The following is a 27,312-nucleotide window of genomic DNA, read 5'->3' on the forward strand; positions in this document are numbered from 1 at the left end:
TTTCCTGTTATCTCTATTTTAAGCATCTGAAACTAACTTTGCTAATCTCTAAAGACAGGTGCTGAGAATGAGAAACTGTTGCTGCTGGGTTGTTGAACACCAAGTGTCTTAGTTGACATACTATATAAATACTTGTGACATTCATTTAATGGTTAAACTTCCAAGTATGTTCCCATTGTTCCTCAATATACAGTGGAAGTAGCTTAGAAACTTTGCACAGTAAGACAAACGTCTGGATGTCTGGAGGCAGCAGGAAATTATGGACTGCTGGCCAAAACCAACAAGCAGTTAAAAAGAATAAAAAAAGAGGCTTTGGGTTAATTTGGGTCTGTGTTTACTAAAACAGCAGCACGGATCTACTCGCATGCCACACTCAAAAAGACCACAATGAATTGTAGCTTAAGCGTTCAGTCTGCAATTTCCTGTGTGCAAAGCTTCTGATAATTCTCAAAAAGGGAAAGCTCCCAAATAATTTTTCTGGAGGGCCGAGGTGAATTGCAATTCATATGTAGGATTACCAAAAAATGCAAGTAAATCTTGAGGCTTGTTTTTCACAAGCAAAGCCAAGAGAAAGTCGAGGATGTCATTGAACACAAAAAGGGCCATTTACACCAATAATGGCAACTATAACGATAACTATAACCATGAAGTTAAAGATAAGAGTTCAAGTTTGGAGAGGTCAAAAGATGAGAATACCACACCGCAATTACTGTATTGCAATAATGTATTGCAATAATGACACACAATAAACAATATAGTTGGAGTCAATTTCAAAGCATTTTTTCCAGCTGATGAATGATAAAAAATATTGACAGCCAATCAGAATCCAGTCAGCTTTTAAGCACTTGCGCATTAAAAGCTGCAGATATTGTAAGTGTATCATGCACTTAGAATAATCAGAACGTTATCATCTGTTGGTGTGGATGCTAATATAGTTATCGTTCTTGGTGTAAACGGGCCTTGAGGGTCTATTTCTGTGCGTCTATTTGAGATCCTTATGTCAGCAGTCCTAATGGATCAGTTAGGTGACAGCTAATTGTTTGCGATGCGTCACCAGTCACTTTCTGTCCAGATAAAGTAAACAAATAGCTTGAAGTTTTCACACTTAGTAATGAGAGCAAAGATAGCAAATAAATTCATACTGGATTTGAATCTATGTTTAGTAACTTTAATTAATAGTACTATCTTTAAACAGGTATGACGACAAGCATTCAAGGTGCAGCTTATAATATAGATATATATTTGCAGTCATCGCAGTACACTCAAAAGCTCTCTCTTTATCTCTGCTGCAAGTTTATTTTGGGCCAGTGCTGTCTCTCTTTGATCACCAGTGTTCCCTATAGTAAAAACCCAAGAGTGAGGCCAGAGAAACAGTTGAGGGTATTTGTGGAAGGTAAAGATGATGGACAATAGACAGAATCACATTTCAACACCTCTTTAAATACATTGAGGATAACATTAAATAGCCAGTAAATCACTCTCACCTCCATGCTAATGTGGCGTCACTTTACATCTGTCCTTAAACCTGTAGCTTTTCCTCACATTTGTCCTTGTCAGTAGATTCAACACATGCGGTGTGTATTTAAATATTTACTGCTGAAAGAAAGTCAGATTAATTGAAGCTGAAGTGTGCATTTTTCAGTGCTGAAATACTTTATCCTATTGCATTTTAATGTACAAGGAAGACTATAAGTAAAGCCATTTTAAAATGTATTAGCCATGAATCAAACAACCAGCTATCAGCGAGGTTAATCACAAAATTACAAAGACAAAAGATTACAAGACTGTCTGAATGGCTTTAATGAGGAAAGAATTACATAATCAAATAAAAGATGACAAACGAATATAAAAATGTTGATTATGTATTGTCATTCCCATCATGGGCAGATGCTAAAGTAGATTTCTTTGCAGAATCAAAGGTAATGTCGTTTTTACCACGATAAAAAAAAGTCAACAAAAGCATATTTCATCAATTAACAACTTTATAGCTCACATTATGTCTGTCATAAAAATGAATTCCTCTATGGAGAAAATGAATGTGATTTTTACTTCTTGAACCTGACTTGTACTGTCTTGCATGGCAGCGTTTCTCATCAGTAACTGAAACTGGCTCTACTTTCATGTCTCTTGCATCACACTGTAGACGCACACATGTTGTTTTGTACAGCGCAAATGATGCCTCCTTACATCTCAGTTATTGACTGTAGTGAAAATCTCTTTGGATTTGTACAGTATTAATATTACTCTAATATCGTTGCATTGTTGGCTGATTAATATAATTATTTAATTTTTTTCCTGGTGGAAGTTTTAAGATAATGTAGGTAAGAAAATAAGTCAACTCAAATCAATATTTATTTGTGTAATGAGGAGTATAATGTACAATTAGCCAGCCATTATAGCAGAACTAACAGACTGTAAATTATGACAGACTGCCAGTTGATGATCCTTCACTCAAACCTTGTAGCTGACATTTGCTCCTTATTCCATTATTAATTCCTGATGTGCCTTTAAACAAACCTTTAAGTGCTTATTTTTCCAGGTTGTAGCTTGACAAACCATGATTTAAAGATATGGAAATTTTAATACTGCCAAGCCAAGCCATCTTAATGTCCCAGAGAAAACAAAACATCTCAGATGGATGAGTGGTGTTTTTCATACAATTTTTAAAGTAAAGCAAGCCTTGTAACACTATAAAGCCTTTTATAAAAATGTTCCTTGCTTGTTTGCTGAAAATATAATTGATAAAAAAAAACTAGAACAAACACGGTAACAACTCATAAAACTTTTTAAAAATGTCATTTTTTATGATTACAACTTTTTTTATTTATTTGCTGGTCTGAATGGTTTTTGTTTTATTACAGGCACATATGTGAAAGGCAACAAGCAACAATGTCAAAGACACAGAAATCAGAGTCTAGGTCTCGCTCCCGCTCGGCCTCCAGATCAAGATCCCATTCTGATTCCCGCTCCCGTTCCAGATCAAAAAGCAGCTCTAGATCTAGATCCAGGAAACGGAGATATTGGTAAGTGTCAAGGATGCTAATTAAATAGAAGCTACAGGCTTTGCCATCATCATGGCATACTAAATATTTTGTAAATTAAAATGAGATGGCATTGGTTACCATTAATGCAGCGTACAAAGCAGGTGTATGCAGATGTTGGATGAAGGGGATGGTTTCAATTATGAACTTAAGTTTTGAGTCAGACTATGTACTTTCAAGTTCCTGTCCTCACTTTCAGTGACATGTTGTGGATGTACATACATAACAGAATGAATAGGAAAGAAGGGATGTATTGTAAAATCATTTCTAAGAGCAAAAAAAAAAATGAATTAAATGATCAGTAATGATTTCCATTTTCCTGACTACTAGGTCATTCATGCTGATTCATTTAGCCTCTTTTGCTGTCTTCCAATCAGGCCCACATGGAATTAGCTCACAGTTCTGTATAAATAAACCCAGAATTGCAAGAATAATGATTCCATCTGGATCTACTTATGATTTTGTGCTTGGTGAACAATGAACATTTGCTATTCATTCTGACCATACAACAAAGTACAAATCTAAACACAATAAGGCCTACTGTGCCTTGACAGACGTGCTTAAGGATTGAGTGGGCTGGCAAACTCTTAACTTCTCACTTTGTTCGTAAACACACTATGGAACTCCATTGTAAACATGTGACTCATGCTCGGCTTCCCCTCCATGTCTCATTTGAAATTAAAATCAATATCCCAGTCTCAGCCATTCAGCCACAGCTGCCAGGCCAAAGTTATGTAAGGTACACCTCCGTACATAAATAAAAGCCTGTGCTTTTATACTTTGACTTCCTCACTTGTTGAAAAGGGGCTGCTCAGTCAATGTGATTTTACTCTCCATGTGTTCGTCAGCATTGTATAAAGTCTGATATTTGGGAAGGGCTGTGGCATTGGAAAGGCTCACCACGCTTTCTTATTTCCCATGCTAAAATTGTACTTCCCTGCACATTCTCATAGAACTGCTGGTTTTGTGCTTACAACACGGTGGAGCCCGTTAGGTAGCCAAATGTAAATTGCCCCTGCCAAAAAAACTGCTGCTCTGTATTAGACAAAAACGGATACGTATTTGTGGTACTCTGGTTTTTTTTTTTTTAATATTTTTGAGGATGCATGATTTTTTTTTCCATAAGCATGGATCCCTTGTCCTGTGTGGTTGACAGTATACTGTGAAGCCAGTCAGAGAGATATACAATGTCAATTTTTCATGCAAATGGAATCCGTTGAGGGCAAAATCTGATGTCCCTTATTTGTGAGCCTGGCCTCTCACTCCTGACCACAGTTTCAGATAGATTCTGCAGCTGGAAAAAGCTTGATGCATGCATCTCATAAGAATGAAGCATAGCTGTATGGTTTTGAATGAAGTCAAACTGTCATAAGGTCATAAGTGGATGAAAATGCATACATTTCCAGATTATATTTTTTCAAGTTCTATCACAGTTAAAGTTTTCAAGCTTTAACAAGACGTACAACTCTATTAGTTGCCAATATGACCTTCGCACAGAGATTACAGGTCTTCTGAAGTCTTATGATGGCTTTGTGTGACAAAAAGACCAAAAATTATGTCATTCTGAATTTCCTTGTGAGATGTGAGCTACAGTATCAGTCAGTAATGACTTAAATTTGGTCAGTATCTCATATATGACTTTAGAAGACATGCCCTTCAGTGTATGTGTCATATTATGTTGCTTTTGTACCATTCATTGTAATTTCAGGGAAAAGTGCAACCAATTAAACAATAAAAAAGCTGCTTTTGAGCTTCCCAGGAGACAGAAAATTATATAAGTTCGAAATGACATGAGAGTGTCTAAATAATGACTTAAATCAATTTAACTTAACTAGTGGATGAATAGCTTTTCAAATAAGAGAGCTGTTGTAATCGTAATCGCTCTGTGCAAAGCTTATGTGTTGTAAATGCTAGGCTGAGAACCTCCTCTTTGCTTCATAGAAAAGAGAGTAGAAATCTTTCCCATATGACCCATGTGACTGACTCTTTCCATCTGCGCTCACTAGAGGAAATGCAAAGTCCCTCTCGCTCACTCTGAGAGTATCATGTTGCTCTGTGCACTACCTTCTTACTTTGTATTCCAATGAAAAGGCGCATTAGGTGAGTACAAAACCAGGCAAAACTGTAGATTATTATTGTTAATGTTATTATGCATGTGTGTAGTTGTTTGTTGGATTCTATCAGCTGCAGGATGCTTCAGTTGGATAACCATTTGCAATACCGTTACACTTTTCAAATGACAAAAAAAAAATTCCACTGTACTAGAATGACAGGTTTTAATACATTTTTTTGTCTGACACAGTTGACGTGTGCACAATGTTGAAATGTTTCAGCGTCCGTTCAATTTTCCAATGAGATTATATTCTAGAAATTATGCATATTGAATATTCTAAAGATCAGGGTGCGATGCACAAGCTGTTTAGTTGATTATCAGTGTTTGTGATGTGTTAAGGCATGCCGAAATGGTCTGCTTTACAGAGACCAGGACTACTTTGGATAAGTACTTTAGATACTTACTTCATAGACAGAACAACAGGGCCACCGTGTGGCTAAAGTTGACCTTGCACCCAGAGCTTTGATTTGTAATTGGTCGCAGCAATGAATAATTCTGTGAAATAGTATTAGACTAATTATTGATCTTAAATAGTCAAAACAACTGAATTTGCAATTATAGAATATATTTATATAGTTTTGCGCTAATATACATTGGCCTTTTTGCTTTAGAAATTAAAGTTATCAGTTATTATAATGACTGTTAACCTTTTATTATTGTTGTTGTTCATTTAATAATATTCATTTATTAATATTATTATTATGCATTCTTATAATATCATATAAGAATGATCTTATAAAGTCTTTTTCATGCAACTACTGGGCTTTCTAGCTCCAAAAAAAAAAAAAAAAACACTATAAAAGCATTATAGAAAAAAGGGTTATTTGTGTGAGGAAGTGGCCCAAAGTCATGATTTGCCGTTATTTTGAATAAATGACCTAAAGCATTTAGTAGGACATCAATAAAACAAATGTCATTTGTTCTCAAGTGTCTCATAACCAAATTTCTTGACATTATAACCAAATTATATTTGAATAAAATTTGATTTGAAGGTGATTCTTCAGTGGAGGTGAGGATTAGTAGTGAAAATCTTTGGTCTGTTGTTGTCTCGCAGAGGTATCTTAAAGCTACTTTTATGTTTTGTTTACAATCTTTTAGATCTTTTGTTATAGCATATGTAATGTCTCTTTGTCTCATTTTCTACATCCTGACTTGGTTCTTCTTTTGGTCATCGTCAAACCCTAGGTCTCGCTCTCGGTCAAGATCCCATTCTCCACCCCACAACCGGGAGAGGAACCAAACACGGGAGTACCAGAACCAACGGGAGTTTCGAGGCAATCACAGAGGCTTCCGGAGGCCATATTACTTCCGGGGCAGAGGTCAGGGCTTTTTCCGTGGCCGCTTTCAGCGTGGTGGAAGGGGTGGATATAATAACTACAGACCCAAAAACTGGCAGAACTTCCGGCAGCACTATCAGCAGCAACAGCAACAGCAGCAGTACCACCCCAACAGCCCCAAGAGGGGCCGCTCGCGTTCTCCCAAGAAGCAGTCAAAAAGTCCTCAGTCCCGCAGTCATTCCCGCCGCTCTGACAGGTCGTCTTCAGGGAGATCGCCACAGTCACACCATTCTTCCTCCTCCAACGCTGGGTCTGCCAAACGCAATTGCAAAGATGTCAGAGAGGACATCTCTGTGCCCGAAGAACCCCAAGGAGGAGGAGATGGGGCTCTGGCAGAGCAGGTGGGAGGCTCTCCAGTGGCCAAAGGGAACTCTGATGGAGACAGGGCTGTGGAGGACTGTCAGGTTTTGAGGAACCATGACACTAGTCCGAGAAAGACAAGTCCACAGGTTTGCTCCACTGTCACTAATGACCAACCGATGGACTCTGCAACCAACGAGACAAGTCCTGCTCGTGATGCTCCTAATAAAGGTGCCACCACCTGGCAAAGTTCAAACACCAGCCCCATAAAGAAAAGCCTTACACCAGTTTTCAATGGTTTTGGGCTCTTTACAAATATTGACCAACAGACAGATGATACAATTGCTATCTCCGCTGCGTTTTTGAAGTAAGTTTGCTTTCTTTTACTGAAAAACTGTGTTGCTTATTTGTCAATAGGGACACATCCTACACGTTTGGAATAATAGGAGTCTCTAAGGCTCACCAAGGCTGCATTTATTTCATTACAAAGTACAGTAATATTATGAAATATTATTACAATTTAATGTAATTCTTTTCTATTTGAAAATACTTCAAAATTTATCTTACTTCTGTGATTGCGGTTGAATTTTCAGAATTTGTACCTATTATTCCTGTACTCTTCAGTACAACATGATAATTCAGAAATCATTCTAATACTAATATGCTGATTTGGTGCTCAGAAAACATTTCCTGTTATTGTCAATGACACGCAGATTGATCAAAAGTGACAATATTATTACAAATGACATTAGACATAATGACTAATAATAGATTCATTTGTCTTGGACATACGGTGTTTTAGGCCTTTCAGGTGAATTAAATGACAGATGTTTCAATGGATTATATGCATTTGAAATTTGCTTTCTATTTTCTTTTTCTTTTTTGCTTTATTTTAGTCAGTCTAAGAGTGGAAATAACACAAAAAATCCTGTGAGCGTGCCAGACAGAAAGTAATATTGCGGATTGCAATCTGCCCTTCAAATGCATCAACAGAGCTGTTGGAAGAAAGAACCAACACACACAAAGAGCTAGATATGCCTTGTTTACAAATGTCAGCTCACAGTCTGTAATTTAGATGTGCTAAAAAGATCTAAAAGGTTCATATTTGAACTTTGCAAATGGATGAAGTGACATTTTCCTAGCCTCACACACACTTGTTTACCTCTTTCACGGTGGAAACCATTCATTTGTGCATGGTAAAATGAACAAATCCATTACAGTTTACCAATAGTTCTGTCAATTTGACTTGGTGATGAAGTCCTGGGTCACGTCAAACTGACAACAGATGCGTCTGAGCACGTTACTGAAAATAACAATAAACTGAACATTTCTTTCTCTCATTGACTAGATTTCTGGAGGAGCAAAATCTTAAAAAACTGTCCGCTACATGGGACGACACCATGCATAAAGGGAAAAGTAATGGAGATATAGTATGTGATAAAGAAAACGGAGAAATGTTTGAAAAGGGCATTGAGTTGTCTCACACTGCAGATCACGACAACACAGAAGAAAAGGAGAAATCCAAATCTGCCAAGAGTGGTGATGGTAACAAGTTATCCATAAGCTCCGCTAAAAGGGGTTCACGAAACGGCCCGACACTTCTGTGCAAGGATGACGAGGACGATGATGAAGAGATGGAGAGGTCTGATAGGGTGAAGGATATGGGAAACGATCCCTCAAAAAGCAAAAGCAAAGTCACGGTGTCCGCTCGTGAGATGTTCGAGAATCGTGTAAGGAGGATGCAGGACATGGCGTGGGATGATGACCTGGAAGCTCTCCTGCTCTGCCATAAACAGGAGAGAGCAGCCAATTTACTAGCTGCTCTATCAAAGAGAGACCAGCTCAGTGGCATGTTTAAGGATCCCTCACCTGAAAAGCTCTCTAATGTAAAACGAAAGGAGAAAACCACACTAAGTTCCTCTTCTAAACCCACACTGCTGCCCAGGAGGAGCTCTGAGAACCGTGAGCAAGAGATGTTTGTGGTTATGAATGAGGAATCCCCTCCGAGAGCTTCGGTGAAAAGAGGAAGTGAATTCAGCATGAGGATGGATTCTCTAAGTGATGACCTTGCAAGGTAAATGATTTCGGTTTCCCTGTAAGATATCACCAGGGCTTCTACTTGCAGTTTTACTAAACTTTGTGCATATGACGGCTTCTGACTATCAGATTTGAATTCGAATTCATTATGCCTTTTGCTGTATTTGACAGGACCTCTGTTTTGAGCAATGAAAGAAGGAATCTTCTAGATTTACTGGATCTTGATAAAAAGGATTTGGAGTTTCAGTCTGTCCTTCAGCATCTTCGGGCTCAGCAGTCACCCAAAAGCCCATCTGAGCTGTTTGCCCAACACATAGTTTCAATTGTCCATCACATTAAAGGTGACTGAAACTGATGATTGAGGTCTTTTGCAGTCAAGGGTCTGAGCTGGTAAACTGTATTCTAAAAATGAAATGTATTCATTTCATAAATATTTTTTAGCTTTTTGTTTCATTTTGTATATTCAGGAATTATAACTTGATGAAATTATATTTGAAAAAATATTTATATTACTAGTTCATAATTTAATACAAAAATACCAATTATGTTTTTGTCCACCCACAGCTCAATATTTTCCTTCCTCTGGATTGACTCTAAATGACCGATTTGCCATGTACCAGAGACGAGCTGCTGAGAAAGAATTCATGAAGCAGAGAAAGAGTCCAGAGATACACAGGTACAAAAATTCAGAGACCACTTCCCAGGCTGCTTTCTCACGCACATACTAATTTATTTGTTTTGACAATCCCTAAGGCTGTAAGAAAGGAGGATCGACATTTATCAGAATATTCTTTTGTTTTTCCACAGGAGAATTGATGTTTCTCCCAGTGCTTTTAAGAGGCACTCTCTCCTGTTTGATGAGATGAAAAGCTCCATGGAAAACAGCTTCAAGGTGACCGAACATTTTGAAATATGACGTATTTTGGAAAAAAAAGAATGCTGCTCGAGTGATCCAGCCAGAGCATTCTTAGGCTTCCTTCTCTCTCTAAACTCTGTTTCTGATGAGAGAGGCATAAAAGTCCAAATGTGAGATGAGGTGCATTCAGGTTGTTGTGTTGTAAACGCCCCCTCAACGTTTGATGGTAACCTTTTACTATGGGTACAAGCCTTCCTAAGAGGCAAGAAATCAGGGGTCAGAAATGGAAGTGGCCAGTTGTTCCCATGTCAAATCCATTCAAAGGACTCTAAACAAAAGTCATAGTAAGTATTCCTCTTCAAAGCCTGCAACGAACAAGTGAGGTGTTTAGGCCAAGTAAAAACAACATACTTTCATGAGCACCAATGAAAGTATATCTACTGTGGTCCTGTAATCTTGCCTCCTGTACTACAGTATTTTGTTTTGTTGAATGTCTTTTTTTTTATTTTGGTGAGCAAGTAAGAGCAAATCCAGTTGTTTCCATTGTGGCCTATTGCCATTTCTGAGAAATACTGTTTAATTAGCCTGTTGAAAGACTGTGTGAAGCCAAAATGCCATTTAGAATTATATTATAAAAGGTCTCTTCCTCTCATCCATCTGCATGGTTGTTTTAATTCAGCTGTTGCCATGTTTTTCATTTTGGTCCCGCCCCATGCAATGCTACATGAAGCTACTGGAACGCTGCTAACCCTCATCTGGCCAAAATATCTCTTTCTCCTCACCACAGGTTGATGGTAAAAATTCTAAGGGTGATTCAGTGGACCTTCGGCTGGATATTGAGCGCAGAAAGAAATACTTGAGTGGGGAGAGAGAGCACAGAGAGGAAGAGTATGGAGGAAGAGCATCGAGGGATTCTCCAGATCCGAGCAAGGAAATATCCACTGAGAAAAACTCAAAGAAGCACAAAAAAATGAAGTAAGCTGCTGTATAGGCATGTGAGAGTGATCTTGAATAAAGAGGTTCTGACCTGAGTTGTTCAGTTGCAAGAAGGACTTAAACGTCTGAAGCTGCTGCCATTTTGGTGACTTTTTTGGTGACTTAGGTGACAAAAATAATAAGCTGACAGTTGTATTTTTGTTTGGGTTCTCAAGTGTATTTTGAGGTATTTTGATAAACCAATAAACATTTTGCACTTTCAGAATTTTACTTGCCTCAATATTAAAAGAATGGTTGAATCAAGTAAAGATTAAGCAAGATGAAACCATCAAGAAGTCCATCTTGAGCCTCTTAAAGAGGCCTTAAAACCTTTATAAAAAGGCCTTGAAATGCGTTCACACTCACAGCAGTCTGCAGCGACAAAAAATGAAAGTTGGTGATGTGAGGCAACATAAATGACAGAAATCATTGGCAGTGTGAATGCTGAGCAAAGTTGAATATTATTCAGATGAGCTGCAATACCATGCAACGTCTTCCAATGGGAGTGGAGCTTACATGATATTAACCTCCTGATACTGTCAGGTTTGAATGCCTGCTTGTACAGCCAATTGGTCACCTTCAGCTATTAAATCACTGTCAGTGTGAACGCACCTTTTTGTCTTGGTCAGCTGGATATATGGAATATGTTGGACAAAAGCTGACAAGTGTTTAAAAAATGTCCTGATTTCCTTCTGGTGAAGATTCATTTATAGTTGGTGGAGAAGCAAATAACCTGATAAAGTCAAGAACAATAAAAGTTGTTACCTTTGATCCATTTGACTTTAGATTTCTTTAGAACTGTTAACATTCACGAACAATGTCCGAATCTAATGTTATTTCATTCCTAGGAAAAACAAGAAGAAACGTGAGCATTCTGAGTCACCTTCCTCATCTTCATCGTCTTCCTGTGTTTACCACGAAGAAGACGCTGAGATCAAGGCAGAAAGTTTCTCCAAAATACAACAGGGTCTTAGAGAGTATGGAGAGCCTGCAGAAAGAGGACGGGCACGGGGAGGCTTTGTAAGTTTTGAGTGTATGAAATACTGAAGATGTTTGTTTATTGCTGTGGTACTTAAGGTTGCCATTTGCTGTTTCTTAGCAGCTTCGAATACGCGGCAGAAGTTGGAACCGAGGAAATTTCCATGGAAGCAGTAATGGTGACTCAAAGATGAACATGTCAGCAAAGAATGACGACTGGGATCAAGAATACCCTCCCAAGAGCAAGAAATACTTCCTAGTATGTTGTGTTCTTTGTAACACCCATTCTGCTTTACCTATCTATTGGAATTTCTAATGGAAAGAAAATTGTCCCAACTACAACTATATACTAGATTCTTGGTAAGTCTGTATTTTTTTTTTTGTCTTTGCAGCACAGTAACAGAGATGGAGAAGCTGAGAAGATGATGATGGACACACGAGAACGTGGTCGCGGAAATGCTCTTCGCGCAAAGGGACGTTTCATCCTCCGGAGGGCCACAAATACCAACACAACCAATTATACGAGCCCTAAATGGGCCCATGATAAATTCCAGACCACTGATGATGATGATGAGGGCGAACAGCAAAGAGAAGATGTAAAGCAGGACCAGTGAGAACAGAGCAGTAACGATGTTAAGATCCCTCATCGTGTTTTAAACCCTGGGATAAGACTTGTCAGCCTTCACACTTTCAAGAATGGATATAATATTCACATCTATGCATCTAAAACTTTTCATAGGAAAAGTTTTTATTGTATTGCTTTGATTTCCTATTTCCGTGAGGAAGCTTTTTGTCAGCTTGGTCTTGTTTTGTGCTTTCTGTGTATTTTTTTTTTTTTACATGCAAACTCATAGTTCATAGAAAAATGCATATTATGGAGTTTAAGCAAAGTTATTTAGAGCCATATTCATCTAATCATTCATGGCAGACTGTTAAAGGTAACTTATTTTCAAACCTTAAATCTCTGGAGCAATTAGCACTCCATCTCGAAACCGAGACTATTTTATTGCAACTCACAACTTTTTTAGTTTCCAATTTTACTGATAGCTTGTCTATGGATAGTATTGATTGTTTTATGAAATACAGTACAATTCAACATGATACGACACAGCATAGTTTATTGGCCACACTGCTTCATAGATGTTGATTTCAGGCATCAAAAAGCTCATTTTATTTGACCACTAGTTCAATGGTTATGTGCCTGTTGATCCACCATAGTGCCTGAAGTGTAGAATACCAGTATAGAACTATGGCTGATTATGTACTCATTATTGCTGTTGAAAAAAAAAAGGATGTACATATTAATGTTTTGTGGACTGTTTTTTTGAAACTTTTTGAGACCCTTGTGTGTCTACCTATAGAAAGGAAGATCATGACTTAATAACTTATTAATATGAATGACCCTAATGTCTCGCTATGGGACCAAACTACAGCAGGTAGACATTCATGTCCCAGTCAATGACATGTGGGGGAAAAAGATTTACATTTATCCAACTTTGAAACTGGACAAACAGCCTACAGATAAACTTAAATGTACATGCACTTACAAATGTTTTAAAGACTGTTACATTTTTGATTTATTAGGGTGCAAGTTTTTGACAATCTGTGTGTGCATCCTGTTTTTTTTATGGGTTTTCTAATGTGTGTCCTGTCTTCAAATTGTATGCCTTTTTCTGTTGGCTAAGCACCTTTATTTTTGTTTTTGAAGAGTTGGAGTAAAAAGAATATGCTGGGGGGAAAGTGAAAATTTTCATTCAAACTCAAAATTAGATTTAGCTGTCTGGGTTCTGATTTGCACTGTCTGACATGCATTTTGACTTGCATTTATATACTCACAATCAGAAAGAAATAAAAATGCAGTAATTTTACATTTGACTGACTGATTTTTGTGTCAAGTAGAAACAGGAAGTAGGTTTTTTTAACATCAATGACAATATTTATTGGTAAATTATCATATTGTGAATTAAGCCTATTTTAATGGTCTCTTAAAAAAGCTTTATTATTTCTGTGTACTGTGTACCTGACATGCACTAAATAAAAGCATTACAGACTCAGTACAATCATATCTCTGCTATCTGTTGACTAAAAGTTAAGCTTTGCATAGACTGGGAGAACTAATATCAACACACTCATATTTAACTATTTAACTAATCTAATCAAGGTTATTTAAACATCAGGTGTTTTTCTTGAATTCCTTTCAAGTGAGGAAAGATACAGTATTGTCAGTCATTTTTGCTGTGACACGTGACACCAGAAGACTCATATAAACACAAACCTGTCTCACCTGTTACACACTCTCTATCTCTCCTTCTCAGGGTATAACGTGTCTTGACTAGTTGAGAATTTTTTTTTCTTCCTTTTAACAATGCTAATGTTTGACTAGAAAGAAGGAGGTCCAACAAAGCATTGTGTAATACCACTTCATCGAGCAGGGATTCCATGACACTTTGAGAACTGAACAGAATCTTCATTGTCAGACTTGGTGCTCTTAACACAGCTTTCAAGGGGCCATGGGTGAGTTTTTGAACTTTGTTTCAGAAGGGTTATGATTTAGCAAGCTGTGACATTTGTTGTACTTGGGATATGCACAGATATATTTATTTGTATTGCCATTCCAACATCTGTGGCTTTTTAATGGAAATATCAATGTATTTTTGAAGAAGCATATATAGTGATTATGTATATATATGTGGTAGCCATTGCTCATGTGAATGGTAGTATAATGAGTGTAACATAATTTTGATAAATAAGCAATAAACGACAAGTGATAGGTTACACTGAGATGCTTTTGTATCATATTTCTTAACAGTTATCCATCACTGAATGTATTTATTTGTGACCCTGGACCACAAAACCAGCCTTAAGTTGCTGGTGTATACTTTTAACAATAGCCAACAAAAAAACACTGTATGGGTCAAAATTATAAATTTTTCTTTAATGCCAGGAATCATTAGGATATTAAAGATCATGTTCCATGAAGATATTTTGTAAATTTCCTACCGTAAATATATCAAGACTTAATTTTTGATTAGTAATATACATTGCTAAGAACTTCATTTGGACAAATTTAAAGGTGATTTTCTCAGTATTTTGATATTTTTGCCCCATCAGATTCCAGATTTTCAAATAGTTGTGTCTCAGCCAAATATTGTCTGATCCTAACAAACCATACATCAATAGAAAGCTTATTTATTCAGCTTGATGATGTTTAATCTCAAATTAAATGCTCCAGGGTCACATTTATTTACTGATTTACTAATGTATTGTATTGTAATGTATTTGGTAAAGAAACTCGAGCTGACTGTTTATAACACCAACATATTTTTTTAGATTACCTGATCATAAACTACCTGCAATTGATGCTAAGCATAGGAAAGAGGCTTTTTTATTGTATTGCTTTGATTTCCTATTTTCATGAGAATACTTTTTGTCAGCTTGGTCTTGTTTTGTGCTTTCTGTGTATATATATTTTTTTATTTACATGCAAACTCTCATAGTCCAAAGAAAAAAACATATTATGGAGTTTAAGCAAAGTTATTTAGAGCAGCATAATTTATATTTATAGACTGATAAAACACACAAGAGTTTCCAACAGGAAATCAGATAAAATGCTATTGTGAATCATGCAAAGTGCTCTTTGTACTTTATGTGCATTCTTGAGTTCAAATCACTCAGGTTCAACTCACATACCTGGCCTGTTGAAGCACATTGCTCATGGCTGTCCAGCTCTAGTATTGCACTTGACAGTCTCATAAATCCTACCACTTCATGTTTTTTCATGTCTTTCACATAATTAAATGCATTTGTCTGTAGGGTAAGTATTTCATAAAAGATAAGGCTGATTGAGAAAGTACATCAGACTAACATCATAGCTGGCCCAAATTAAATCTGCATTTATTTCAGTGAAAAATGTGTAGAATGATACTTAAGTAGCTGAAAACATAATTTACAAGACAAAATATTACATATTTCATAAAACACTCCAGTTTACTAACCACCAATGGCTTCACCTCTCTTCTGTCTGTTTCAGAGGTGCTTGTGCTCATGGACTTTGAGGCGACGATGTCAGATGAGCTGACGGTGCATGTGGGAGATGTGGTGAAGAACGTCTCAAAGGGTAAAGAGGAAGGATGGCTGGAAGGAGAGCTGAAAGGAAAGATAGGCATGTTTCCTAGCAACTTTGTCAAGGTCTGCACCTGTTAGAGCACTCTTTGCATTGCTTTCCTAGTAGCCATAATGGTCATTTTCAAAATGGCTATTCTCTCCTCACAGGAAGTGCCAGTTTATTTAATGGGGGACAGCAACAGAGAGCCAAGAAGCATGAGGAAATGTAAGTTTACATTATAAGTTAAAGAGATAGTTCACCCAAAAATGAAAATGTTTATCTGCTTAACCCCAGGGCATCTACGGTAAAGGTGACTTTGTTTCTTCAGTTGAACACAAATAAAGATCTTTAACTCAAACCATTGCAGTCTATCAGCCATATAATGGAAGATATTGGGAATCACCGTTTGAGAGTCAAAAAAACATACACAAACAAAACCAAATGTAACCCTGCGGCTTAATGTGTAAAGACATGAAACGATCGGTCTGTGCAAGAAACTGAACACTATTTTTATAATTTTTTTTATCTCTTGTACACCTCAATATTCAACATCCGGCGTGTGACGCATGTACGTGCTCTGGCATAGTAGAAATAGCATTTGGGTAGAAGATTTAAAAATAGCCAATAACCATAATTATAATTATAATACATAGCCTAATTAGCCATAATTATAATACGTAGCCTAATTAAAATGACATAGTTTGAAAAAAGTTGTGCAAATATTGACACTCCTATTTTTTTGAGAGTCAAATTAATTGGTTAAGCCAATGATTCATTCATCGTCACTCCACACAAAGTTGATGTATTTGGAAGGTTTCACAGTGAAACACACAGCATCTCCACAACATGACGCAGCAACAGTACTACAGCGAGAATAAAAGTTACTCCATCTTTCTTTCTGTGAACATTTGGGTGGCAGTTATGCAAATCTTCCCACATAGTGATGTAGAGAAGTGGAGGCCTTGAACAAGTCTTAACTTTGATAAAGAATATCTCTTTGGATTTGAGACTTTAGTCTCTGCAACTTTACAGAACTTCTTTATGCACCAAAAGCTTGTAACACTCCAAAGAGAAAGGAAAATTTAAATCGCATCATATGACCCCTTTAAAACTTTTACATCCAAAACCACAGACGTAAGCGTCTGAAGCTGTCCAAAGCATCCGGACTTGGTAGACTAAAATAAGTAGGCTAATGAAAGGTTTGTGCCTCCACATCCGGTCTCAAATTATACCCACCAAAATCCATAGGCTATATCTGCTGTAAAATAGAACTTGTCATAAAAGTGAAGTAGCCTACTTGTAAAAGTGCAAGCTGGAAGTGCTTTCTAGTTCAGTTCAGTTTGTTCTCACACGTTAACGTGTTGACATGTTACATATGTTTTCCACTTACTTCATCGCTCCAGCGAAGAAACCAAAGGTACAGACGAGGAAATGTGAGGTGGCTTTTCCCTACACCCCCACGCACGAGGACGAGATGGAGCTGGTTGTCGGGGAGACCATTGAGATTCTCAGAGAGGTGAGAAGTTCTATACATTTCTAGAAACTTCATTGATAAGAGTCTTATGTGGTTGCATATTGCAGTTACTTGGGCTTTCTGTGAGCAGAACTGGCAATCTTTCATAATCCTTGTTAATGTTAAAGAATAGTTCATCCCAAACCCGTCATACACGGTATATTGGATAAAAACACAAATGAGTAAATGTATCTGGGAAATGTTTATGTGTACTAATGAAATGCTATATTTATAAATATTCTGCTATCATTTCTGTTTTATCTGGCAGATTGAAGATGGGTGGTGGATGGGAAAGAAAAATAACCAAATAGGAGCCTTTCCATCAAATTTTGTCAAGGAAATATTTGTCCCATCAAAAGGTACACTAAACCTGAAACTTGCATTTCTTTTGCATCACATGAATGATCTTATTGGATTTTCTTCACAATGGATAGAGGTTCCTCCATAAATGTTGTGACAAAGATGTTGTAACTTGGGCATTCTATGTTTGTGGTGAACCTTTGTGGTATTTTTTAAGTCTCATGAAGTCTTTTGTGGACAAATCCACACATGCTTCCTTAGAAGTGTTTCTGTCTGACATGTCTGACAGTTGTGATTGAATTTTGGTTAGTTGTCTGAAGTTGCTTATTGTTCTTTTCTTGTTTCTCAGCTTCGCAATCGTTTCTCCACTTTTACTGGCAAAACTATGGCCCTTAACAAATGCAAATAACAGAGTCCAATTTTATCAGTAGCCTAGAACAAAGACTAAATGCTGTAAGTTTAAACGGTTGAGTAATCACAGACATCTGTGAAGCCATTGGTTCTAAACGTCATGAAATGCCTGGACTATGTATAAAAAGTGCTGTATTTTCCCCAGTGAAACCAAACTGTAGTAAAACAATATTTAATAAATAAAGTAAATATATGAAAAATAAAGTAAATTAAATAAAACATAATAATAAGAATGTGTTTTTGTTCCAAACATTATGGAGGGTACTGTATGTTTGTTACTGTCTTACTGAGCCCTCTTAATGTTCTGCAGATGGCAAGACAACTGAAGTCAAATCCAGACCTAAACTCTCTGAAGCTGCCTTCAACAAAGAGGTGAAAATGATATTATATTATATTATATTATATTATATTATATTATTTTATATTATATTATATTATTATAATTTATATACGTTAAAAACATTTCATACAGGGAAAAGCACAACAGAGACCAAGTTTAAGGAGCAAAACATCAAGTGGTGAGAAGTCTACAACATGCTATACTGTACAGATGACGTTGGTTAAGTAATTAAATGCTGTTAAGCTGGTCTTTGGGTCTGGAGGGGGCAATTTTTTCTTAGCTTAGCATAGATTATTGAATCTGATTAGACCGTTAGCATCTCTTTCAAAAATGACCAAAGAGTTTGAATATTTTTCTTATATAAACTTGACTCTTCTGTAGTTACATTGTGTACTATGGAAAATGAAATGTTGACTATTTTCTATTTATTTTCAGGCGCTGCGTAATATCACTGCACCGGCTGCACCCATGGTACAGCTGCAAAGTTCCTTGATTATTACGCCAGAATGACAGTATAGTTCCTAGACGTATTGGCCTAGAAGATTGCAACTTTTCATTTTAAATCAGTCTTAGTACATTATTTAACTAAAGAACAGTTAAGTTTTAAATAAGAAAAACATCTAAACTCTTAGGTAATTTTTGATTAAAATGCTTACGGTCTAATCAGATTCAATGATCTATGCTAAGCTGAGCTAAAAGTATACTACCTATAGACCCAGAGATCAGCTGAATGGATTTGAAAATGGTAAAAGTCAACTGTTTAACTCTAGGGGAGTTGGAAAATGAGCCTATTTTCAAAAATAGTGAAGTGTTCCATTAAGACAATGTGTATGCAGTTATCAGTGAATGAAAATCTATTCCCTAAGGCCTTCATACCAGAAGAGCAGCAACATGTGCTTTCAGATTTACCCAGCAAACCTACCGGGCAAATCTGTTGAGGAAAAGCCCAAGTTTCTAATAAGTTAATTACAACGTCAGTACATTTGAAGTCACTAACTACATATTGAACTTCTCAACAGTGAAGGAATGTTGTCAGGTCATGTTCAACTATACAGCTGTTGCCGAAGACGAGTTAAATCTTAAGAAGGGAGACGTCATAGCAGTCATCAACAAGGTGTGTCATTTGTGATTAACTGACTGCTTTCTATTTATACAGCATACAGCACATTTTCTAATGAAAAACAAAGTTACCTCAACAGATTTGTATGTAAAGGATAATGTACAGTCAGCTGGTCATTGCAGCAAAATAATAAATGATGATCGGGTGAACACAATGCCAACACAGAACAATCTTGAATCATTCTAAAGAGGTGTGTTTTGTGAAAATGACAGCATGGCTTTACATTATCATGCTTGACGTATACTTTCAAACCTGTTTTTTTTTTTTATTATGTTGAACAACACAAAAGAAGATATTTGAAGAACCAAACAGTCCCCATTGACCATTTTCTTAATATAATTAATGTTGAAAACAGCTGTTTTGCTTATTATTTTTGTATAAACTGTGATAAATCTTTGATGATTAGAAAGTTCTAAAGAACAGCATTTACTTGAAAACTAAATGTTTGTAACATTATGAAAATATTAACTGTCAATTTAATGCATCCTTACTGAAAGGTTTTTTTTAAGCAAAACTAATTGATCTGAGATTTTTTAGAATGGTAATTGATATGAAACGAAAAGCGCATAGAGTGATCTCATATGTGTATTCATAACTGATTACCTCTTCATTTGGTTGTTTATACCCCATATACAAGTTTGTGTCTTTTCCTGGGCAATGATTCAGATTTGTTTTTCTTTTCTTTTTCTTTTCCCTAAAGTCCACTGAGGACGAGGGCTGGTGGGAGGGGGAACTGAACGGATGTAGGGGCTTTTTTCCTGACAACTTCGTCATGGTGATCCCAGCGGATGCTCTTCATGTGAGTGTGGGACAGAGAAATGTTCTCATGATTGGCCATTTGTGCATTTCACTGTTAGAGAATGCAAGTCTCCCGTTTGTTAACACTGCTCTGGGCTGTTAGTTATGCGCTGGCTCAAAAAAAAAAAAAAGGATTTTAGTTTACAAACAGTTTAATTTGTTTTAAGATGGAACAGACTGGAGGTTATAAATGTGTTTTTAATAACTTGACCCTGACTGTGAACTGTGGTCTATACATGACTATTTTCTTTCTGTTACTTTGGATTATTGAAAGCGATTTACTCAGAGGTTTCTATTAGAAGACAGGAACACTAAAAACGTTGAATGGATTCCTGCTGCATGAAAAGAGTATGAGCTTTATCTTGCTCAGATGGACTCATCTAAATTTTGTTGACAATTTCTCGTTTCTGACGCAGACTGGAAATGCAGGCCAGCCACCGGTGAGACGTGGTTCTCAGAAAAACACAGGTAATGTAAGACATCAGCAGCTTTCATAGTGGCAGAGCTGGTTTAACAAGTCTGTTTCCTCAGATTATACCAAGCATATGTTGATAGAAAAAGCATTAAAAGATTTTTAAGGTGTGTGAGCTGAAGTTGCACATGTAAGGGCGTCTTTAAAGTACTTGTTAAAGTAGGTTTAATTCTTGCATGGTGTGACCTGTAGCCATTACTTAAAAAAAAACTGCTTTTGTGCTAAATTACTACTTTCTGTTCGGTGAAAGTAGTATATTTATCCATCTTTATTTTATCATTCCATTTTTAGCAAGTTATACACTAACACAATTATGCTAACCTTGAAAAACTGGATTTTGTGAAATAAAATTTGAAGTTATGTGCACTGCTTTGTGTCTTTATAGGAACCCAGATTTCCTCTTCAAATAAGTGTATAGTTCATCAAAAGACATGAATAAATACCACATGAACAATAAATAAGTTAAGCTGCAATTCATCATAAAACAAGGACTCTTGAGCTCTTGAAATCAGACACAACCTTTATTAGACATTTGACACTGCTAAGAATTATTATTATTTTTTTAACCTAGAGGAAGTTTGTGCCATTTTTTTACTAATACTTATATATATATATATATATATATATATATATATATATATATATATATATATATATATATATATATATATATATATATATATAAAACGTTTTTATTATTATTATTTTCACATAATGCAAAGATAAAGAATTGAATAGCTTATTTTTTTTTCTTTTACAAAGAATATAAACATTTTATGAACATTCTATTAACTTTATACAGTGCTCAACCGCCCTTATTATTAAACTATATGATCTTTTTTCTGAGGATTTAGCAACTTTGCAGCATGTTCGCTTAATATTTGCCTATGTTTGGTAGTTCACAAAAATTCTCTAATGAAAACTTCAAGCTGTAAAACACAGTTTCTGCACCTGTTATTGACAACTGTCATTTCTAGGACAGGAAGTAGGCATTTGGCTCATATAATGTTTTGTTTTGCACTCGAGCATGAGACTCTATATCCCCTGAGGCTGAACATATTTGGTTTGCTGCAGAATGTAATCTGTAACAGTACTAAAGTTGTGTTAAAAGCCTGGAAATGTGGTGCAAGAATCTCTGTTTATTACTTAAGTTTTAAATCTGACTTCACACACATCAAACTCATTACCACAAAACGCTCTTAGAAACACTGATGCAGCTTGTGGGGTTGTGACAGGAAGTCGTAGGCCATGAAGAGATGTCATGTGAGCGGACTCTAGAGAAAGGCAAGGGCTAAGTGAAGCACTCCTGTGCTCTCTCTATATAAACGCCTTCATATGAATATAGGGTTGCATTTTTGGAATACTGAAAATCTTCACAGGGTATGTATAGACTCTGTTTATTCTTCAGTATTTTCAGTTCTTGGAGTTTCACGTTCTCTACATGCTAGATGTGTTTGCAGTTGATGTTGCTTGACTGCATGCAGTTAGACAAGTCTCAGAATGTGGTTTGTAATAGTTTTTTTTTTTTTGGAGATTAGCTTTTAAAAGAAAGATCTTGTCATAGACCTGATGAAACAGATGAAACTAGAAACTAGATGAAACAATGTTCTGTATGAAGAGAGGATGTTTACTCAAAATAATTACATGTGATATTTATGGCTTTGCTAAGATATTTGATTTTATCTTAGATTGTGACTTTAATGTCTTGTTTGATTCTGAATTAGCACAGAGCAGAGATCTGGCCTTTTTTTGTTTTACAAAACAGTTTAATGGCTGTTAATACTTGAACCCATTTGGATTTATTAAGGGAACCCATGAGAATTTTTTTTTTTTTTTGTAACCACAGGAAACAGCAGCTCTTTTGCTCATTTGTCAGGGGAAAGTTGCCTGTTCCCATGCCACTGAGACCTCCAGCATGTAACCCGTGTAGTTGTGAGAATGCTTCAAAGTCTTGTTTATTTTGTGCTGTTGTTCTAAAAGTGTATAAAGGACAAATTATGAAAAAGAATGGCAGCAAAAAATTGCTTCAATGGTGCAGGCTAGCCTTCTCTAGTGTTGTTTGGACAAGAGATAACAGTCCAAAAAGAAGCTAAATTGATAAGGGTGAAGATTTTTTTTGTAAGATATGGAGAAAAAAATGGATGGAGCCACCACTGTCAGATCAAACATCATAATACTGACTGCTAAATTTTGTATCTTCTTATATCTCAGAGAACCAGATGCCAGTGATGGACCAGAACAACTCTGACACGAACACAAAGACGGAGACTAAAAGTAACAATTCTGAACACACTTTTCAATATCCTTGCATTAGTGTAACATCCTATCTTGATAACTGAATCATATCTACATTTTTTTATTAAATGTTTAAAGTACACATGTACAAAATGTATTACTTCAGTAAATATTTGAGCTCATTTAAAAGCACTGCTGTCTGAGGAATTTACCTATTATGATAATATTTATCTCTTGTCTTCGCTCAGGTGACAAACCGGACACTAAAGACTTTCGAAGTGACCCACCTGGTAAAATTAAGTTGCCCGGTCTGCACAAACCACCCGTTCCACCACCACCAGTAAAGGAGAAGCCCACAAAACTAGTACCAAAGTAAGTGATGGCTCATCAAATCATTTTTGAGCATACAATCTTCTGTGATGCTTTTCATCACAAGCAATGCCAAAAATAGAAGGAATCTGAAACACAGGAGTTTTTCACTATTTCACCAGATAAATGAAATCATGAATTTCCTTTCATCGGTTAGATTTATTATGCTAAAGGCACTGAATTCCCCCTCATTAGATGATCATTTAGCATTGTGTGTTATTCTAAAGGGCCTGTGAATGCTCAGTCTTGTAGAGAGCAATGGAAATTTTATGAGCTGCTGAGGGACTAAACAAACCAAACTGCCTGTTTCCTGTTTTTCTGAGTGAGACTGTGTCTTCAGGCAGTACAGAAAGAACGTACAGTGTACAGAAAGGACTGTCATTCTGACTGAAATGCATGCACAAACTAAGACATTACAGTCAATTAACAGTTAATCTTACATTTTCCACAACAAAGTGGTGCATTGCTTGAAAAATGCTCACGGTGCACATTAGACACCACATTACAGTTGATGATGTTTATTTTGATTTCAATGCAGAGAAGGATGCTATTCAATTGAAAAAACGCCGAAAATCTCTGGCTCTTGCTTGCTTTGTATTTGTGTGTTTTAAGTACTCAGAAGTTTATGAAATGTATGCATGTGCATAATGCTTATTTCTCCCTCTTAGAAATGAAGAGCCACACCCTGTCTCATCTAAACAGCAGCCCCCTGCTTCACCAGTAAAAAAAGAGGTTAAAGAGAAGAGCCCTGACCAATTTGACGGTGTAGATGTTTCCTCAGAGAAACTGAGCCATCCCACAGCCAACAGAGCCAAACCTCCACAGAGAAGACCACCAACAACCCTCACCTCGGCCGCACAAGTGAGCCTAACACACTCATACACACCTCAGGAGTTGAGTTGTTTGGAGGATTGGTTGATTTGAAGTTGATTTCCGTTGATTTCCAAGATGAATTGCAACAAAATGAGTCAAGTATTAATAAGTAATCACACTTGAGGTGTGCCACTCAAGCCAAATCATGTCAAGGGTGGTGCATGAAGAATGATTTAGGGAATGATTAAGGGAATTTAGGGATGTCAATCAATTAAAATCATGAACCATGATTTTATATATATATATATATATATATATATATATATATATATATATATATATATATATATATATATATATATATATATATATATATATATATATATATGACAAGACATTATTTTATTTAAATGGATTTAGTAACAGATAATACATTCTTATGTCTTGACAAATAATGCAATTGACATCTGTTTTTCATAAAGGTTCCAGCTGAAATTGACCACAATGAAACTTCAGAAGAGAAAGATGGATTACCACAAAATATTCCAGAGGTTTGGATAACTCTTTATAATAACTTTCACTTACAATATTATTACATTATATAATGCTTCACAGATCAGATCAGCTCATGTGCCTTCAAATATAAAAAACATGATTCATACACAATATTATCATATATATATATATATATATATATATATATATATATATATATATATAGCTATATATTGATGTTTGAAAGTACATGGACTATTGATCTGTTAAGCATTATATCATGTATTAAGAACCTGTTGATGAAAGTTGTTTTAAAGTGTTACCAAAGGTTGGAAACATTGATATTACATTATGGAACTATATTTGTCTATAAAACATCTCCTTGCATGTCTGGTATATACTATCAAAAGTTTGAAGTCGGTAAGATTTTGTATGTTTTTAAAAGAAGTCTCCTATGCTCACCAAAGCTACATTTAATTGATAAAAATACAGTAAATACACAGAAAATACACAGGTAAAAATTGCAGTTTTACCAAAGTTTTTTTTTTTTTTTTTTTTATCTTATTATCAATGTTGAAATCACTAGTGAATCCATGATACATTTATTTCAGGATTCAATGAATAGAAAGTTCAAATTAACAGCATTTTCTTTTAAATCTTTTGTTACAATGTAGAAGTATTAATTGACAATTATTTAACATTTTAATGCACTCTTTTGAACAGTATTGTACATGTAAAGCATTTGTTAACATTTTGGTATCTTGTCCCGGGAGTTCCATCTCTCCTCACCCCTCAGTTGTTCAGCTGCTGGTATTTTTCTCACAGTGTACAGAACCTCAGTCATCACCTTCCACCAAGACAGACCAGGCAGCGAAAACCACGTCACCACCCAAGACACCGACTGAAAGCAAAGCTGTGGCTCTGGAGGAGAGCACTTCACTGGCCTCTGTGCTGACAGAGCTCAAAGATCTCCGCATGTCACTGGATCTCCTCAAAGCACAGCACGAGTAAGTATGATCCCTAACTACCACACCTGAATGATCATATCACGCATTTATCCTATTGCAATATCCATTTTTAATTACCAGGAGAGACATAAAGGAGCTTAAAGATGAGCTGAAGGATGAAACAGAAAAACGAATGAGATTACAGGTAAGTGGTGAGATTCGAGTTCTGTGGTGATTATTACGTGCAGATAATAAAGTCTCAGTTTATTATATGTGCGATGATATGCATCTTAAACAACTTGTAGAGTTCACAGAAATACTATATTAAAAAATGAATACTAAAATCACATATTTATGGCTTTACTCAAAAGACTTGAGGTTGTGTAACAGAATTAGGGGAAACTTTATTTCAATTGCTTGAGCGACAAAGAAAGATTGCAATTATTATTATTTTTTTTTATTTTTTTTGGCACCACTGTTTCTCATTCGGTTAATACAGTTAAATCATGTATTCCAAATTAAATCTAGTTGCCAATGGCACATGAAAAACAAAAACGTGATAAATTACGGTCTTCATCCTCAAGAGGGCAGCAATGAGTTAGAAATACAACGGGTTTGAACTCCAAACATCTGAATCGCATAACAGTTGTCACAAAAGTTAAAAATAGCCAAATATCTGGCAGTGTTAAACTTATTTTTGTGTGTGTGTGTGTGTGTGTGTGTAACAATATAATTTCTGATGGAGCTATTTATTTATTTACCTAAGAATAATGGCAATTTAAATATAGTCTCACTTTAATGCTAGTCTTACCTATATGCTAATTACAACTTATTAAATAATATATTAACATTTATAGGATGAGGTGGAGGCTCTGAGGAAAAAACAGTGAATATTGAACACCAGGAGTATTTCACTACCCCCCGTGATCCGTCTCTGGGACATGGACATAAAGGCCACAGAACAACGATGTTGGGGGAATGGAAATCCTGCACATGTGACTGATCGACTGATGAATTCCTGGTTGATTTGTCCAGAAGCCAGAGCTTTAATCAGAGAGCAGAACTACAAAACACTGGTTTTCTCATATACTGCTTATCAGCTCATTTGGTTGTGGGAGTCCCCAGCATTCATTTCTTAAGACATATGTGGAATTTGGAAATGTGCAAATAGCAGATATCCAGTATCTTATATTTTCATGGAAATTCAGGGATAATGTAAGGTCATATTTTGGTATTAACACACTTTCTTTTATTAATATATTTCTGTTTTGTGGTCCTGTAATATATTCTGTAACAAATAAATCAATAAATAGTTCCACTTGTTTTTGCTCCAAGCCTGATTTACCCAGAGATGTTCTGATAAACACGTGCTGGCATCTGTTTTAAAGCATAAATGTTTAATCTGTGTTAAGATAATGAAACAAGATAGATTTATTTTTGTGAGTGAAATATATCAAAGACGTACAAATACAGAAGTGGTCTCACCTATATGAACTTAGCGTATTTATTTTCATAGCACGTCCTGATTTTGCCAAGTTCGATGTGTTCCTAGGTCAACATATTTTGTTGACCCTGGAACAACATTTTACTCCAAAAATATATTCTTAACCATATCCCTACACCTAAACCTAACCTTAACCATGAGTAATCCCTAAAATCAGAGGATATGATAGATGAATGACACTGATGTACAAGCACCAAACACTGATTTTAAGCGTAAACTTCACAAAATCTATAAACTGGTTCTTCAAATCTGA

The 27,312-nt window shown here is 36.1% G+C and overlaps 2 protein-coding genes across 6 annotated transcripts in view; both read left to right on the forward strand.

The window, feature by feature from the left end:
- Nucleotides 1-13,505, forward strand: part of thrap3a (thyroid hormone receptor associated protein 3a) — a 38,446-nt gene extending 24,941 nt beyond the window's left edge. For 2 of the 4 annotated variants that reach the window (XM_052578110.1, XM_052578113.1), the window contains exons 2-11: nucleotides 2,862-3,023; nucleotides 6,340-7,158; nucleotides 8,140-8,865; nucleotides 9,000-9,169; nucleotides 9,393-9,504; nucleotides 9,636-9,720; nucleotides 10,472-10,659; nucleotides 11,508-11,679; nucleotides 11,759-11,896; nucleotides 12,030-13,505. In XM_052578110.1, the coding sequence (XP_052434070.1) occupies nucleotides 2,862-3,023; nucleotides 6,340-7,158; nucleotides 8,140-8,865; nucleotides 9,000-9,169; nucleotides 9,393-9,504; nucleotides 9,636-9,720; nucleotides 10,472-10,659; nucleotides 11,508-11,679; nucleotides 11,759-11,896; nucleotides 12,030-12,251 (2,794 nt within the window). In that variant the 3' untranslated portion in view covers nucleotides 12,252-13,505. Of the gene's footprint in view, nucleotides 1-2,861; nucleotides 3,024-5,028; nucleotides 5,142-6,339; nucleotides 7,159-8,139; nucleotides 8,866-8,999; nucleotides 9,170-9,392; nucleotides 9,505-9,635; nucleotides 9,721-10,471; nucleotides 10,660-11,507; nucleotides 11,680-11,758; nucleotides 11,897-12,029 lie in introns of those variants that run through there. The other 2 variants (XM_052578112.1, XM_052578114.1) reach the window with 2 other exon arrangements.
- Nucleotides 13,506-13,940: 435 nt separating this feature from the next.
- LOC127974673 (SH3 domain-containing kinase-binding protein 1) lies at nucleotides 13,941-27,030 on the forward strand. 2 transcript variants are annotated; one of them, XM_052578115.1, is made up of 17 exons: nucleotides 13,941-14,151; nucleotides 15,668-15,825; nucleotides 15,910-15,967; nucleotides 17,146-17,258; nucleotides 17,524-17,614; nucleotides 18,277-18,338; nucleotides 18,439-18,484; nucleotides 19,326-19,420; nucleotides 20,127-20,225; nucleotides 20,641-20,692; nucleotides 22,908-22,970; nucleotides 23,180-23,303; nucleotides 23,969-24,161; nucleotides 24,596-24,664; nucleotides 25,434-25,615; nucleotides 25,697-25,760; nucleotides 26,413-27,030. In XM_052578115.1, the coding sequence occupies exons 1-17, from the start codon at nucleotides 14,148-14,150 to the stop codon at nucleotides 26,443-26,445; spliced, it is 1,506 nt and encodes a 501-aa protein (XP_052434075.1). In that variant the 5' UTR covers nucleotides 13,941-14,147; the 3' UTR covers nucleotides 26,446-27,030. The 2 variants fall into 2 exon arrangements, with proteins under 2 accessions (XP_052434075.1, XP_052434076.1); XM_052578116.1 differs by lacking the exon at nucleotides 24,596-24,664 and having other exon boundaries at nucleotides 13,944-14,151.
- The last annotated feature ends 282 nt before the right edge of the window (nucleotides 27,031-27,312 follow it).

Source organism: Carassius gibelio, chromosome B16, assembly GCF_023724105.1.
Source record: "Carassius gibelio isolate Cgi1373 ecotype wild population from Czech Republic chromosome B16, carGib1.2-hapl.c, whole genome shotgun sequence".
Lineage (NCBI taxonomy): Eukaryota > Metazoa > Chordata > Actinopteri > Cypriniformes > Cyprinidae > Carassius > Carassius gibelio.

What these genes read in the sequence shown, in the direction of transcription:
- LOC127974673 (XM_052578115.1), top strand. An exon ending in TCCCAGCGGATGCTCTTCAT is followed by an intron (nt 20,226 to 20,640) that starts GTGAGTGTGGGA and finishes TTTCTGACGCAG; the next exon opens with ACTGGAAATGCAGGCCAGCC. An exon ending in AAAAACGAATGAGATTACAG is followed by an intron (nt 25,761 to 26,412) that starts GTAAGTGGTGAG and finishes TAACATTTATAG; the next exon opens with GATGAGGTGGAGGCTCTGAG.